At 37.9% G+C, this 17,096-nt stretch overlaps 1 protein-coding gene across 1 annotated transcript in view; it reads right to left on the bottom strand.

The window, feature by feature from the left end:
* tenm3 (teneurin transmembrane protein 3) overlaps positions 1–17,096 on the bottom strand; it is a 211,850-nt gene that overhangs the window by 22,158 nt on the left and 172,596 nt on the right. Inside the window, exons 18-20 of the mRNA XM_051702870.1 lie at positions 7,438–7,687; positions 5,377–5,397; positions 1,381–1,613 (exon numbers count right to left, since the gene is read on the bottom strand). Coding sequence (XP_051558830.1) covers positions 1,381–1,613; positions 5,377–5,397; positions 7,438–7,687 — 504 coding nt within the window. The remainder of the gene's footprint in view (positions 1–1,380; positions 1,614–5,376; positions 5,398–7,437; positions 7,688–17,096) is intronic.

Raw genomic sequence — 17,096 nt, forward strand, 5'->3', positions numbered from 1 at the left:
TAATAATACTTATAATATAATTTTATTTAATATTATATTATTGTTACTATGAGTATTATTGTGACTGCTTTGAATATTACACTTTTATACAGTAGTAATATGTTTCTGTTGTAATGTCTTCAATTTCATGCAATCAGTTGAACAGAGCTCATTTCAGCGGGACTATTCATTTGAAAGATCTTTGAAGTTCTTCCTGTTTGTGAAGGGTTCGTTATATTAAGCTTCCCGTAACTCACAAGCTGAAATCTCCAAGCTGCAACGGAGAAAGAGTTCATTTGAGAGTTCACAGCCCTTTATACACTCAACACACTGATCTGTGGCTCAGCAGATGGATACTATTGGACACACTGAATGAAAATCAAGCATTAGTAGTGTGTGTTGCGTTTGTGTGTGTGAAGGAGATGACAGGGCAGAGAGGCGTCTCTTATTCATACTGTGGTGCGCAGCACATTTGACTGTATATTATTTCATTAAATGACATCCTTCTGCTGTTTAATGATCACACTTGGCCATATAGAGGCTTTTTTATTATTATTTTCAAATGGTCTTTGATTTCATCTCACAACTCATACATTACATTACATTTTGCTAATGGCAGCATACTTCAATATGGTACCGAAATTAACAAGATGATATCGTACCATTTAAAATTTTTTGGTAACGTGCAACCCTACTAGCAAATTGAAGTCGTTTTTCCCTGATTAGCCTCACTAACAAGTGGCTTTCTTGTGACCACACAGCTGTTTATTCCCAATCCTGTAAGTTCTCATCACATTGTACATGTGGAAATGCTCTTATTTTCACTATTAAACATAGCAGTGAGTTCTACTGTCGACTTTTTACAATGTGACTTCACCAAGCGTTTTAGTGATCTCCGATCACGATCATTCAAGATTTTTTTCTGACCACATTTCTTCCACGAAGCTGATGGTTCACCACTATCCTTCCAGGTATTAATAATGCGTTGGACAGTTCTTAACCCAATTTCAGTGATTTCAGCAATCTCCATAGTTGTTTTCTTTGCTTGATGCAGGCCAATAATTTGCCCCTTCTGAAACACAGTAACATCTTTTCCATGACCACGGGATACGTCTTCTGACATGGTTGTTTAAGAAATAAGAAGCTACACACTGCATCAGTTAGGGTTAAAATAATTGTTGCCAGCTGAAACATATTAATCACTGCAATAATGATCCAATCATAGGCTGTTAAGTATCTGCTTATTTAAATCCAACTTTTTTTTTTTGTATTTGACTACACTTTCCCACAGATAAGGAGTATTTTATATATATATATATATATATATATATATATATATATATATATATATATATATATTTGGAGAGTCCATATTGGTTTGCTCGTGTTTCATCTCTTTACCTTTGGGTCCCAGCAAGAGGGCTTCAGTGGCTTTGCCACCATCACCACATCGAGCCTCATCAAATGGCAGACACTGCTCTCCTGTTCCTGCCACAACCTCTACATTCTGCAGCAGCTCTTTGGTTCCCGTAAGGGCTTTAGGTCTGAAGATCCGCCTCGAGTTGGTGTCCGAAACATACAGCTGACCGGTCATTGGGTCTGTTGCTATGTAGTATCTATGTGCAGGATTGTTGCTAATGGGACAAAGGTAGAAATTTCACAGAATTAAAATCAGAGAAACATAATACAGATATAACTAATACAAAAAAACATTTATACAACTCTATTACAAGATGCAATTATGATGATGGAAATTGACTCGGGTGAACTATTTTTGGGACAAAAAAATCCATCATAAAATATATGAATAAACATAAACAAGAATGTAATGAATGGAAAGTGTTTTTCAGACAAGCTGTTCTGTTTATACTATTAAAGACTATACTTGGTTTGCCCCGACCAGTTAGAGGGGAAGGGAGTTGAGCACTCTGTCAGACTGAACTGAATGCATTATGACTGGAAATCACTATCGACTGACACAACCATAATGATGCCCACCAAACTGTCACATCCTTTAAATCATTTGCACTTCCCACCCGTACCCTTATGATGGAGGAAAAAGCCAGCAAGCAACATGAGGTGATGTATCTGGTGAAGAAAATCAACAACTCATCGCAGTGTTCAATTATAAGCGACTAAGGACTAAGAATAGCACACAGACACCTCGCGACAGGGCTGGCTGCGGGGCAGGCAAATCTCAATGACGTACTGCGAGACAGATGAGGGCGGCTACTGCTAAAGTGCTCATTTGTACAGTGACAGGCTGCTAACTTATTTATATTTTAATTTTTACATTTATATTTTGTACATTTATTAATTTATATTTTAGTACAAGGCTTTGGTTACTGATCTCAGATCAGATGCAGCTGCTTTGAGCTACACAGAGCACCATGTTTGGGCTGATTTTTTTAAGTTTTTTGGGGTATTATCAGATATTGTGTATTGTGGTTATCAAATAAAAAATATAAATAAAATAATAATAATAATTAAAAAAAAAAACAGTGCCAAGTCTTTCACATGTGTTATTGTGTCAGTACATTTTCATGTTCCAATTATATATGTCCTACTATCATATATTATCCTATCATTAGCTAGCTAGCTTTCTTTTATTATCTTAAATATAATTGTAAATAATTCCACTACTTTAGTCTGAGTGGATGTGCTAACTTCTAAAATAATAATAGAACAAAAAAAAAAAAAAAAAAACTGGGCATCCTGGGTATTCTAGGATATTCTTTATTTTTTCCTCTCTCTCTAACCAAAATGTTTTCTTGGAAATTTTCTATTAATTGGTCATTTATAGGGGTTCCCTATGTCTTCAATATCACTTTCAATCCTGTTAAAAAAACAGAATTTGGAATAATAATATCAAGATTTCACTTTCAAATAGACTCCCTCATGTGAGCTAACTATGAACGAGCATATTTTTGAAAGTCTGTTAAACCCTTTTATAGAAATACTTAAATCAAAATACTTAACTTACAAAGAAATCATATACATTTTTTAAAAGTTACGGAGCTCAAAACAGGAATGACTCTAAATACAGTAATCATAACTGTTTGAATTATCATGCTTCCAGCATTTCTGCAAACTAGAACATAAAAAACTGACCCAGCAAAAAGGTCTAAAAATGATGCTAGTTACTGTTGCTATGTGGCAAAGCTGGCACACAGTGCTAACAGTAAATAAAGACCGAACAGACTAAAACTAATACACCATAAAACATTTTGTTGTGACAAATGGAAACAAATGTGGGTTCTGGGAGTGGAGGGAGAGGCTTAGAGGTGGCTTGCTTTAAGGATACTGAGGTTTGAGGTCAATAATCTCTTAAGTTTATGGGCGCACCTTGATGACACATTCAGATGGGCAGAGACATCTGGGACGAGAGGAAGATGAAGGCCAGCCATTATGTTCACTAGCCAGAAACTGTGGCGGTGAATTAATAATGCTTAGCACTTATTAATTCAGAGTCATTAATGCTTAATGGGTTGTTTTTGTTCCTCAGAAGCATTGAGAAATGTTGGCGGAAAAAAATTATGCTTCTAAAATTGCGGCCATTAATTACTTAAACTGAACTATTTAGCCCACTCATCATGTAAACATATAGCAAAGCTGGCCTCAAATTCCATTTTCAATGATTTGGTGGGAGTCGGAGAAGAATGGTTAGCATGTACATGGGATTCCTAAATGTATTCTTAGTTGCAAATTTATTCAACAGGCACTAATGGCTTTGGCTCGCCCACTTCAGTTTAGTCGCATCTATTTCCATTCATGAGCTACATACGTCTGCGATTAAACCCTACAGAGGTTTCAAACAGAACTTAATGTAGGATATCAACATCCACAGTACTCTGCACATTGCCTTTTGAGTGGAACTATTCAAACATCTATGGAGCGATGAGGGCCTATTTGCAGTGTTTATCAGGAACTCCTGCTTGTCCAGGGCGGAGACTTTGGACCGCTTAACTAGAATACTGGAGACCTGTCAAGGGAGGTTTATGTTCTGAATCCTTCCTGAGAAAACAGATTTCCACCAGTGTCAGCTAAAATTGACATCTGTGTATTTTTCTTAAACCTTTTCTGACCGCACTGGCCACAGAATCAAAGGCCCAGGCAAACTTCAACAAATTAACTCTTTTCTGAGCTACAAAAGGCTTCTTTTGTCTTTCTGGTACATGCAATATGTTAAGTTAAAAGAAAATGTTTTACTTGTGTTCTACGTAAATGTCTCTGCTAAGCTACACTTATATCCTAGGCAAAATAACACAATGGAAGAAGATTTCACAGACCCAGAGAAAAGTTTTTTTAAGGGAATTCCTCATTGGGGTTGTTAGGAAAACATAAGTACTTCCCCATGGGATTTTTTATGTTGACTTGCAGCGTTTCTTTTTAAGCGTGACACTTGAGTCACACTTAAAAAGTATCAAATTCAATGCATAAATAAAATATCAAATCATGTGGCATGTGATGCTGAACAAATGATGCTAGAGCTTTTCTCAGAACAAACTTTTTAAATTACTTGTAACCAACTGGTCCCAAGGTAATTTGTACTAGATGAAGTCAGTTCCCCTCAAGTTTACACAGGTGTCCTAGCAGAGCAACCACAGGATATGAAACACATAAAACCCCATAGCCATACTAGTTCATCACATTAACTATGGACATATTCCACAAAGATTGACAACCAGAAAGTGTTCATAAACTTTTTGTCTTGCTATATCTATATTAATTATCTATTGTTTTATCATCTGAAACCTAACTTCTTTTTGCATTTTTTTTTTCTTTTTGTTTAGTTAAAAAAGGGTATTTGTGCTATATTTCTTTATTACAAACAGCACTTGGTTTGATATTGGGTTTTATAATGCTAAGATGTTCATACACTGTATGGTTCATACAAAAGTGTCCAAATACTTTTGGGCCAACTGTATAAACCATTAACAAATTAAGATTTATTGAACTTTGATTTGAAAGAAAATGCTAGTTATCAAGTTCAGTTATTCTAACAATTTCATCATGAATTCAGATATGTTGCCATAACTGGACAAATACCTCCACAGCATTGTTTTTAAGGGATCAACCCCATTCCTTCACCAACAGCAGAAACATCTGAAGAAGTTCTTTCAAGTTCTTACAAATACTATGCAATGGCTCTAAAGCAAATAAAGTCCCATAGCATGCAAAGCAAAACAACCTCAAGCATAATCTCAAACTGTCATTGGTACTTAAGGAAAATTTGAGGCAGGCGACATATTATACTTACTTCCAATGGCATGCAATAAGCCTTATGAAGAGACATGCAGTTTTATAAAGAATGGATTTGTTGCCACCGGACAGGGAGGGTTGTGTATTCATGAGATTGTGAAATAAATAAATATATAAATAGTAGGAAAGGCTTACCTATGCCTGAAATCTTTATTTCTTAGGGTAGCAGAGGGGGGGGAAAAGAGCAGAAATAAGAGAGATAAGAAAAAGGAGAGTGAGTAAAACAGCAAAAGCACATACATCTTTGTCAAGACGGGCAAAAACAGGTGTGCATACATTAATCTCTCCCTGTCACACATGCAGAGGAAATAAAGCGCAGAGACAGGGCCGTTAACTGCACTTTGTCTTGTTTCTTAAACAGAGTTAGATGTGTGAATATTCCATCTGGGAGCTGAAGAACAGCGTGAGCTCACAGCACACGCTGAGGTTAACTGGCCCATAATAGCAAATTGATTGTGTCCCAGACAATGAAAAGCAATTCCTTAAATGTTGCCTTTAGCCATACAGAAGAAATGCTGTGAATATGTCACACAGAGGACCACCATTTCATTTGCTTCATCCATGTGTCTTACTGCTTTAATGAAAGAATTTAATTTACAGCAGCAGCAGAACACACACAAAGATGATATTGAAACCTGTTAAGTGATGGGCCATTTAGAGAGAGCTTGTTTCTGTATGAGTGTGTGAGATTTTAATGCACAAATCGAGTTTGGGGGCATATGGAAGGAAAGGAAGATGATAAGATAAGGTTAAAAATACAGTAAGTGTCAATGACAGACAGACATAGGCAGGGAAAACATGAGAAGGAAAACAAGAGCTGACTAAAAGGGCAAGAGACAGGCTGTTTAGGCAGAAAGAGAAAGGAATGAAAGATAAGGAAAGAGAGGAGATAAGAGGCAGCGGTCATTTATCACTGGAATGGCTAAATGAGGTGTTGGAGGAGAGCGGAGAGTGACATGGAGGGCCCTCTAGGCCCCGGCAAGTGTGAGGGAAGAATTTATGATCATTTCAGTGAGAGTCTATAAAAGACCAGAGACACAGCTCTGATTTCATACAGAGGAGCCCTGAGAGCACTTTGAAAGAACATCTACGCGTCTGTTTCTGTGTGAAGTCCACTCTAGATCTGAAAAATGGAAATGACAGGTCTTGAGGTTTGAAAGAAAAGGGCACATGTGGTCACCTCATGTTTGTAATGTATCAGCTCTGCAATTCTACACTGCATGGCATTTAGATTATACACACACTGTGATCACGGTCAGGAGAGAATCTACTTAGAATATTTGAGATATTTTAGCTTATTGAATCAATGCATGCATGCTTCGCTCCATAAGAGCAAAATAAACCACCTTTATAGAATTTATTTAATTACATATTGAACAATCACAACCAATAATTCAATTAGAGAAAGGGCACATCTGACAATGCAGGTCTTTAGTTGATATTTTCAATTAATGACTTGATAATTTGAGTAATATTCAACTGAAAAAGGCTTCCTTTTACATTTTAGCTTGAATCAACAGATTCAAACACTTTAATGATATTTAAAAAAGAACCAGCAGTGCTTGCTGGTGTGCTCTTGTACCTGAGCTTTCAGTCAAATGAATGCAAAAGTAAAGTGAATTATGAGTTTTGACTTCAATAGAAAATAAACAAGCAAAATTAACAGCTTCTTAAAATTATAGGCTTTACAGCTACCATATTAAAATAGCAGTGATAAATCTCTTTGAAGAAAAAAAAAAATAGTTTAGTTGGCAGTGATGCTCTCAGAGTGATAAAGACTGTTATTTTCCTGAGCCCAATAAATAAACACACTCACAAAGACACACGCACACACACGCACACACACGCACACACACACAATCACACAGCCTTTGATGTGAGCTAGACTAGCTCAGTATTAGGCTTGTGGTGGATCATAAAGATGAGAGGTATGGGAATATGCATTACTTTTTGGCTTTAGGGTAGCCGAGAGCACCAGTAATGAGTCAAACACCCGCAGATGAGAACTCGAACACTGTCAGCACGTTCTTGTCAGACCACATGAGATGTATACTAGGCTGAATGACCCATACTACAGTCTAACAGCTATGCAGTGTTGAAAGTAGTGCTTTTTATTGTTAGCACTAAAGCTACATCATACTGTCAATCTTTTACACTTCTTTTGATTTCTTTCCCTTCCGAGCTAGCATCCCTTACCTCAGCTCCATCACACTGGTAACGTTCCCTGAGGGAAAGATGCGTCTGATGTAGTTGAAGTCTCCGACGAACAGGCTGCCATCAGATCCACAGGCGAGGGCCACTGGAGCCAGAAGTTTGTTGCCATCGGCCTGGCCATTACAGCTGGGGCAGGAGATACTGCGTCTGCGGCCATTACCCATGATAGTGCTGATGACAGGAGGCTGCTGGGAGATGAAGACATTCTCACCGTTGCCTTTGTACAGGATGCCTGTAGGACAGGAGGACAGGGTTGTATGTGTGAGCTACTTTTTAGTAGAATATAGTTGTGCCATGGTCTACAATAGATTAATAAAATTATCTAGTTGATCCATAAAGTGTAATGGACTTTTTTTTTGTAGTAGATTTTAGGTTAGAATTTATATGCATGTATAAGAGAAATATTGGGTTCTGTAAATGATGACCAAGTTTTTCTCATTCTTTCTGTATTTACTAGTATTTGTCATACTGCATTATGACAAATACATTTAAAAAGTACAAATACTTCATAAAGGTCACAATGGTTGCATGCACAATAATGATTATAAAAGAACTAGCAAAAAGTTTTTGTTTTTAAAAAAATATATATTTTTAGATCAAATACTGTATATGACACACCACAAGAGTATTTTATGTCAACTACCCATATCCATAAATGTAATTTTAATGAAACAAATTCCATTTATGTTTTTTTTTTTAATCTAAAACATTAACAGTAATGTTAAATCAGCACACACAACTGTATATTCAGTACATATAAACTACTACTCCTTTAGAAACCTATGTGTTGTAAGCGGCATGAATTTACAACTCTTAATTTTTCATTTTATCTGACACATGTATCCAAAGCGAATTACAGTCTAAGGAGCATTATAGTCTCCAAACCAATACAATACAAATGTTAAATCAAAATAAGGGGAAAAAAGAGATGTAAAATGTAAACAGTCAGAGGAAATGCCAGTTTACTGAATAAGAAGAAAATTTATCTATGCAAGTTTATCTCATTACTGCTATAAAAACCCATATTTCTCATGCACACCAGAGCAAAGTATGTCTTTCAATGTTCTACCTCTTTATTCATACCTTTCATAAAAAATATTAAATTGCTATTCTTTATAGTTTTAATTATGTAATGAGGCAATTATAGAAGTAAACAAGCAAACATATCTAACTAATGAAACCAAAAATAACTTCATATCTTAAGTATTAGCATTTCATAAACAGTAATTAATTTTTGGCTTTGAATATTTTATTTCTCAGATGATTTTCACTTTCTGAAAGTACAATCAAAGGGCATTACAGGTTTGAAATCGGTCTGCCTTAGTAACTTGGCATTCTGATAATTCAAGCGGTAATATATTCAGCGGTGAGAAAGGAGCAACCTGGCAGCAGTTCAGAATCGATATGCAGCCCAAACTCACACTGCCAGAATGAATATATGGCAGAGGCAACTTAAGAAAATCTATTTATCCGATCACATGATGAAATTAATGTTGGGTGCATCACAGTACGTTTTTAAATATCAACTATATCAATATATCTTATTTTTTGTTACATATAAATTCCAAATGAAAAACTAACACACTTGCTTTAAAATGTGTTAACATAATTTCACTACTGCTGTTGATTAAATTCTTAGACACTTGTAAATTGGTTAAAAAATGTGAAATACAGATCTTAATTTAAGGAGAACATTTACTGGTACAAACATGTATAGCATCACAAATACTAGTATTAAATGTAAATAAAAGCCAGTTAAGACATAACTGAGTCATCTCATCGTACAGGAATGAGTTACTGCCCATATCATATCCTGTTTCTTTCTTTGAATCCAGCAAATACACCCTGCTTAATCGCATAGCCATAACAATTGTCAATTTATGCGCCTGTAATTCCCGAGAGTCTATGTGGAAAAGCATGTTTTTGATAGGTTCACTGTATACAGTATGCATGTGTGTGTGTGTGCATTAAGCACTTTGAGGAAATGCCACAGGCTGTGGGTTTTGGGCTATGTGATGAGCTCGCTTGGCCGCGGGTTTGGATTTGATCGTCAGCATGGGCTTTAATATTCTGCCTGAGGACATATTGTTATGGTGCACTAGCTAAACCCCACCAGACTCTACTACTGCCACCTTGTTTGCCTTATGAAACTACCTTGTTTCTCATACAGTAGCTAATACAATTATAAGCTTTGCTTTTATGAGAGACTAAAATGACAAACATAATAAAATATAAAATGTGTAAATACAGTTGTGCTCAAAAGTTTGCATACCCTTGGAGAATTGGTAATATATGTACTATTTTTAAAGAAAACATGAGTGAGCAGGCAAAACACATTTCTTTTATTTCTTATGGGATTCATATTCAGCTGTAGGTTATAACATAATGGCACCATCATAAAACAAAACATGGCAACAAAGAAAAAAATTAAATGACCCCTGTTCAAAAGTCTGCGTACCCTTAGTTCTTAATAATGTGTTATGCCCCCTTTAGCATCAATGACAGCGTGCAGTCTTTTGTAATAGTTGTCTATGAGGCCCCAAATTCTTGCAGGTGGTATAGCTGCCCATTCATCTTGGCAAAATGCCTCCAGGTCATGCAAAGTCTCTGGTTGTCTTGCATGAACCGCATGTTTGAGATCTCCCCAGAGTGGCTCGATGATATTAAGGTCAGGAGACTGTGATGACCACTCCAGAACCTTCACCTTTTTCTGCTGTAACCACTGGAGGGTCAACTTGGCCTTGTGCTTAGGGTCATTGTTGTGCTGGAAAGTCCAAGATCGTCCCATGCGCAGCTTTCGTGCAGAAGAATGCAAATTGTCTGCCAGTATTTTCTGATAACATGCTGCATTCATCTTAACATCAATTTTCACAAGATTCCCCGTGCCTTTAGAGCTCACACACCCCCAAAACATCAGTGAGCCACCACCATGCTTCACAGTGGGGATGGTATTCTTTTCACTATAGGCCTTGTTGACCCCTCTCCAAACATAGCGCTTATGGTTGTGACCATAAAGCTCTATTTTGGTCACGTCACTCCAAATTACAGTGTGCCAGAAGCTGTGAGGCGTGTCAAGGTGTTGTCTGGCATATTGTAACAGGGCTTTTTTGTGGCATTGGCGCAGTAAAGGTTTCTTTCTGGCAACTCGACCATGCAGCTCATTTTTGTTCAAGTATCGTCATATTGTGCTCCTTGAAACAACCACACCTTCTTTTTCCAGAGCAAACAATCCCAAACAATTCTTCTGGCAGTTGTGGCTGAAATCTTTCTTGGTCTACCTCACCTTGGCTTGGTATCAAGAGATCCACAAATTTTCCACTTCTTAATAAGTGACTGAACAGTACTGACTGGCATTTTCAAGACTTTTTTTATCTTTTTCCATCTTTATAAAGTTCCATTACCTTGTTACGCAGGTCTTTTGACAGTTCTTTCCTGCTCCCCATGCCTCAGTACGTGATAGCTAACAAACTCATTGACTATTTATACACAGACACTAATTGGAATTTAAAAAGCCACAGGCATGGGAAATTAACCTTTAATTGCCATTTAAACCTGTGTGTGTCTGTAACGAGGCCAAACATACAAGGGTATTTAAACTTTTGATCAGGGCCATTTGGGTGATTTCTGTTATCATTATGATTTAAAAACAAGCCAAACAACTATGTGATAATAAATGGCTTCATATGATCACTATCCTTAAATAAAAGACAGTTTTTTGCATGAAAGTAGTTCCATGCACAAATGCGTTTTTATGACCGTACCGATTTTTTAAAATTTACTTTTCATTGAACTATTGTATATAAGCAATATCACACTCGCAATCGTGCTATATGGCCCTAAATCAGCACTGCTGTGATTACCTTCGGCACTCGGCATCACAGCAGTGCTGATGTAGGGCCATATCACACTCTTGCTCGTGTGATATTGCTTAAATATATTTCATTTTAGTTTTATTAGTATACGAATCCACTTTTCAAATCACACAGTAATTTTTGGAACCCAGTTTGTTTTTATTGTAATTTCTAATAATAATAATAATAATAATAATTTTACGATACACTGGTAAAACATTTCAGTTGTAATTTCTTAAGGCTTTTATTTTGAAAGTCCGGCACTGAGCACTACAGGAGTGTTTGTTTGTAGACTAATTCACAGTAGTGTAATACGCTTCTCATTCAACATAGCCTTTTGCAATTCACAAAGCTTTTTGACTGTAAGAGCCTGAATAAAATGCACTATTTACATGCACTACTTTAATAATGATTTGAAGGTTATTTATGTCATTATTTGAGCTTCACAGTAACGTCAATGACCAACATGCGGTATCGGATTTGGATCGGGCTCGTTGGACCGATACCCGATCCAGGTAAAAACGTCAGTATCGGACCCGATACCGATCCATGTATCGTATCGGTGCCATCCCTAGTTTATATACAGTGATAACTTCATGTTATGTGAAAGTAAACTGCAAATGCTTGAGGACAAGAGACAAGCATTAGCACTAATATACTCACAGAATTTTGGTAAAGGAGCCATTTGTTTTGTTGACATCCAACGTACCACTGATAGGTACAAATGAAAATACTTTCAATTAGGTAAGTCTACAGTATGTATCATCTCCATATTTTAAACATAACGCTTTGATTTGAGTCAGCTTTTCCTTTGAAGTTTTCATAAACGTGCAGCCGGGGTCAATAAAGACTTTAATAAGGCTTTCACTATGGAAGAAAACATAAAATTTTAACAACTGGTTTTGAAATGTAAAGTGTCTTGAAAGGGTCTGTTGCTTCAGTATGTTTTCTCCATTTACTTGACAGCAGGTCAATAATGCATAAATGTAATAAAGCAAGTTTTGTAGTGGAAAGTTTCATTTAGCAAACAGAAACAAAATTACAAAATCAGGGCACCTTTAAAAACAAGATGAAAGCAACAACCTTTCGAGAAACTACTAAGCTACTAAACCTACTAAAGATTAAATATCCCAAATCCAATGTCAGTTAGAGTTTCCTTGCTCTACCTGGTTCCCTTTTAGAAAGCAAACAAGACGCAGAGAGAGAAAAGAAAAGATGGAAGGCATCAGAGAGTGACAAGTGATTTGTAGATGGAGCAGAAATAACATGTGCCACCATAAAACTGTCTGTCATCCTCTCTGAGTGCTCAAATTAGAGTCCACCAAAAGTCTCCTGCCAACTATGAACTATCAACTTACTCTCTACTGCTGCCTCAACACAACCCTTCTATCCACAGAGAGTGAAAATGTGTGCTTCTGTGTATGATTGTTGTAGAAGGAGTCTATTTGTATTGTGTATGTGTGCACGAGTGTGATAGACATAAGAGCAAACAGAACAAAAGTGATTGAAGAGAGTGAGAGGAAGTATTCTTCCACACATCGAGTCAAAGTGTGCAGGTGAACTCAAAGTGTCCAAGGCAATTGAGTGTTTTCTGAAAGCGTCCTCGTGAACACAGTTAGCTGCTTTTTGGGAGTTGCTTTGAAAACGGCGGGGTGTTCGAGATTGGGGTGGGAGGAAGGGGGTCTTCAAAGCTGCACTTCAAAGGATGACTTCATGCTGTGCTCGCTAAATTATTCACATTGGGCAACGTGCTGGAATTCTGCATCTAGCTCCTCTGTGCGCTAATTATGAGTGAGATCAATGACGCCATCTTAAGCCCCCTCTCGGGTGTGCTTGGGCACCGGTCCACACAGAAGCCGCAACGCAGTCTAAATGTCCCCATAAATCTCAATCTACCTCCTCTTATGATCAACCATCGATTAAACCATTGAGCGAGGGATTGGCCGGAAGAGTGAGAGGCGAGAGTGATGGAGGTACGGAGGGTGGGAGATGGACCGGGCGCTTTTGAACTACTTTTAGGCTACTCTGTAGCAATGCTCCACTAACAAAGACAAATTGGACAAGGGAGGCTTGCTGAGAGAGCAGTGCATCCCTGGGAGGGACCCAAGACCTTGACTTCAAACTGAGCTTCTCTGAGGGAGGCCGATCGAGATATACACTAATGCATGCACATGTTTACAAAATATTTTCAATAGCTAATTGGAGCCATGTGCATCGGCTGCTAATTACTCACGGTAACATTACAGTAATGAAATACACACTGCACCTGTCTGATCTGCTTTACAAGCGGATGGGAATAATAGTGCAAGTGGATATACTGTACATACACCCACACGCACAACAATGCATATCTTCAATTACACATTGGGAACGGCTCTTAACGTGGGACGTGCTGCATTATTCATACGGACATATGGAGAGACAGACCTCTGTTCATGATTGTGTACATGTTTCTTTGATATGCGTGACGTGTTTATATATAAATCCGACAGAGGACAAAGCAGTGATTTGACTTTATAGCTGCTGTGTTTACGCTGTCAGAAACTGGATGATATTACGGTGCTGGAGTTCTACCCTACTCAATTTTCTTCCATTTACGCCTCACAAGCCATCTGTCATTGCCTACTTTCTCACAGCATACCATTTCATGTTTTGTCTTCCACTGTGATTCTTTTGTCTCAACATCTTCTGACACTGATCAATGTGATTCTTTTTGGTAGGAATCTGAAAACACAGCAAATATTTGTGGGATACATACAGTATAAATAAGTATCGAATTAGACTAAAAACTGTGTTGCCTTAAAAAAATTCCATTATGTTTTGGTTTTCTGAACTTTTGATCCTGGGCCTTTGATATTTTGAAGCAATACATCATCTCTCAAAGGTTTTGTTTATCTTTGCAGCCATAACCACTGTGTCAGCTAATTTTAAAATACAAAAACTGTATATGTTGTAGTGAAGAAAAAAGCGGCAATAAATCTTTGTAGAGCTGCATGAAGTGTGTGTGTATGTCGAGAGCAAGAGAAAGAGAGCGATTAGTGGTCAGAGTATTACCGAAATCAATTTAATTTAATCATTTTGCCTCTCCTTGTGTGTTCATTTCTCTCATCACTCTGGCGTTTTTTTATCATCAATATTTCATGAAGTGACTCCTTCCTGACAGGTCCAAAGTCAATTTGAATAATGGGAAACAGTGTGTTTAGAGTCAGGAAAAAACTAGTAATAAGCAGGTGAGGTTTTTTTTCTTCTCCCAGAGTGCCTGTACTCCACTTGTGTTCTAACAGTGCAGGGAGAAAAAACAAGGAGGAAATCTGTGATCAAGCTCTCCCTCAATCTCACGCTCACTCTTTGAAGATTTTCTGACTGGAAGTAATTGTGGTCCCTGAGAGTGGTGGCTGAATCTGTCTCCCTGACCTCCTGCTGTTAGGTTGAGGGAGGGGAGGTACAGTGGCTGAGCACTGACAGGGCCTGATAAGGGCAGATGAAAGGAATCAGAGGCTGAGATGGTGAGAGACGTAGAGAGAGAGAGGATGCAGATAAGCCCCCTAGGCAGTGGTGGTCCACATCAGTGAGTGAGAGGTGCGGTTGGCTCATGGAGCCAGATTCACAGTTGCATTACATGCCTGCACATGACTAAAGCTAAACTCAATGGGATTTAGAAAGGGCAGTCCATTCTTGCGTGGGTGAATTTGCTGTGCCAGAGTTTGTGAGTGCTTGTGTGTGTAAGGTGAGGGGCAAACGTGAGTGCACAAGCTTTAAGATAAAAATGAAAGAGAAAGTAAAGCTGAGAGGGATGGAAAGACTGAGACAAAATGCGATTATATCACTTTCATGTGTCAGAGGGAGACAGGTGAGAAGGAGTGAGGTATATGCACACATTAAGGCAGCAGGTGGTAGTAAATGAAGGGGGGCACTCCATAAGCATGGGGATTGTGTGAATGATGGTATCTGGTCACCTAAAACTGAAGACCCAGCCCTTTTGAGCCTTATCAGAGTCCAAACCAGGTGCGAAGCGACAAGTTTGCAGCGAGGATTTTTTTTTCACTCATACTTAAGCAAAAATGCTGAGGCAGCACACAATTACAGCCAATCAGAACAAACATTTAAAGTTGCTGTAAGTGATTTTTTATGGAAGAGCAATAAGGACAGAACATTTTCTTATTACCTGACAGAGATCACTGAATTAGGTGTCCTGAAATATCACACCTGTCTCTGTGACAACGCTATTCTCTGTAAACAGCAGAAAGTAATCTGATGGGCCGTGGGGTCATATTCGTTGTTGAGCCAATCGAAAAAATTTTGAGGCACTTTCTGCCTGTCAATCATTGTGCATGTTTATAGGGAAGCACATATATGGGAAGCAGGAAACTGAGAGTGTGGTAGTTGAAGCTCATCATTGCACTTAAGTTTAATGCCATATTCAGATTTATAAGCAGTTGTCAGTTGTTAATTTGTCATGCAAGAACGCTATTTTGCTACCGCTGCTTTAGACAACTTTGTCAACACTAAGATGACAGACTTCTTCTCTCCTGCTCTATCTCTGATTGCAACAGTCTCAATGGTACAATTTTTGTATAGTGTGGTTTTTCAAAAAGGTGGCATGTCTAATCCAGTGGCTAAGTATGGTGAAAATTCCTGTCCACAGTGAAATGTCATTGGTCTAAAATCACATATCTAGAGTGACGCTGCAAAAAATAAAAATCAAGCAACCAAGAACATGTCTTGTTGTGGTTGCGGCTGGTTAAGTTAAGAACTCTGAAGATTAGCATGGAAGAGCTTTTATCACTTGTTGCTTCTTCATGTCACGTCTGGTTAGGACACTTTTTTGACACTGTTGGTTGAGGGGATCTGGGCATCTCCCTGCATGACAACACTTGATAAAAGATAAATGCTGACTAATAAATCAAAGACTAATGAACTACTACGATGCATGCACAGTAAGCTCTGTGTTTCTCTTTGACTTGCAAGTCTTTAGAACAGAAGCATGAATGTCAACAGATGCTAAAAGAGAGAGACAGTATGTGTTTTAGTTTGTGGCTGGGTGTTGTCTGGATGTAAGCATGTATTTTCCCCACGAGACAGCATGAAAAGTGTGGTGACAGGGTGAGGTCACCAGAGACAGGAAGTTAAAGCAAACAAACACTCCTACACTTAACCAAACACCACAAGGCCATACTGTAGGTCTTTTAAGACAAATATGCAAAACACTAACTGGTTCTCAGGCCTAGGGCTGTACATATTACAGATGAACAATTACAGTACTAGCTCTTATCTAGTTTATTGTGGAAACATTACTTACTTATTGTGGAAACATCACTTACTGAACACACTGAGGCAGCAATGAATTTTGCCGATGATAGCTGTCTGCATAGTTTTAAAGCCCAATTCACTATTCAAATTATGCAAATCAGGTAATGATGCAAACACACCCATACAATTAGTGCTGAACACACATGCCGCAGTTCCCCATTTTGGTCCTTAATGCTAGGTTATGGAAGATGCAGCAGACTACCACAATATACTGTAGCATACTATGCTGTGACTGCACAGCATCAATCCATCACTATGATCTAGACACCCGAATTGGCTCTTTAAAATACCGAAGTGTGCTTGACTACAATTCCCGTTTTTATGCTTTTCTCCATCATTTGATCATAATTTGATAAATAACTGCTGCCACGATCAATAGAAAACAAACAAACATCTCAAAGGTGCTGTAATTTATTTTATTTTTTATGAAATTACATGCAGAAAACGCCTCTATTACCTGTCAGATATTACTGAAATTGG

The sequence above is a fragment of the Myxocyprinus asiaticus genome, chromosome 7 (genome assembly GCF_019703515.2).
Source record: "Myxocyprinus asiaticus isolate MX2 ecotype Aquarium Trade chromosome 7, UBuf_Myxa_2, whole genome shotgun sequence".
In the NCBI taxonomy this organism is placed as follows: Eukaryota; Metazoa; Chordata; class Actinopteri; order Cypriniformes; family Catostomidae; genus Myxocyprinus; species Myxocyprinus asiaticus.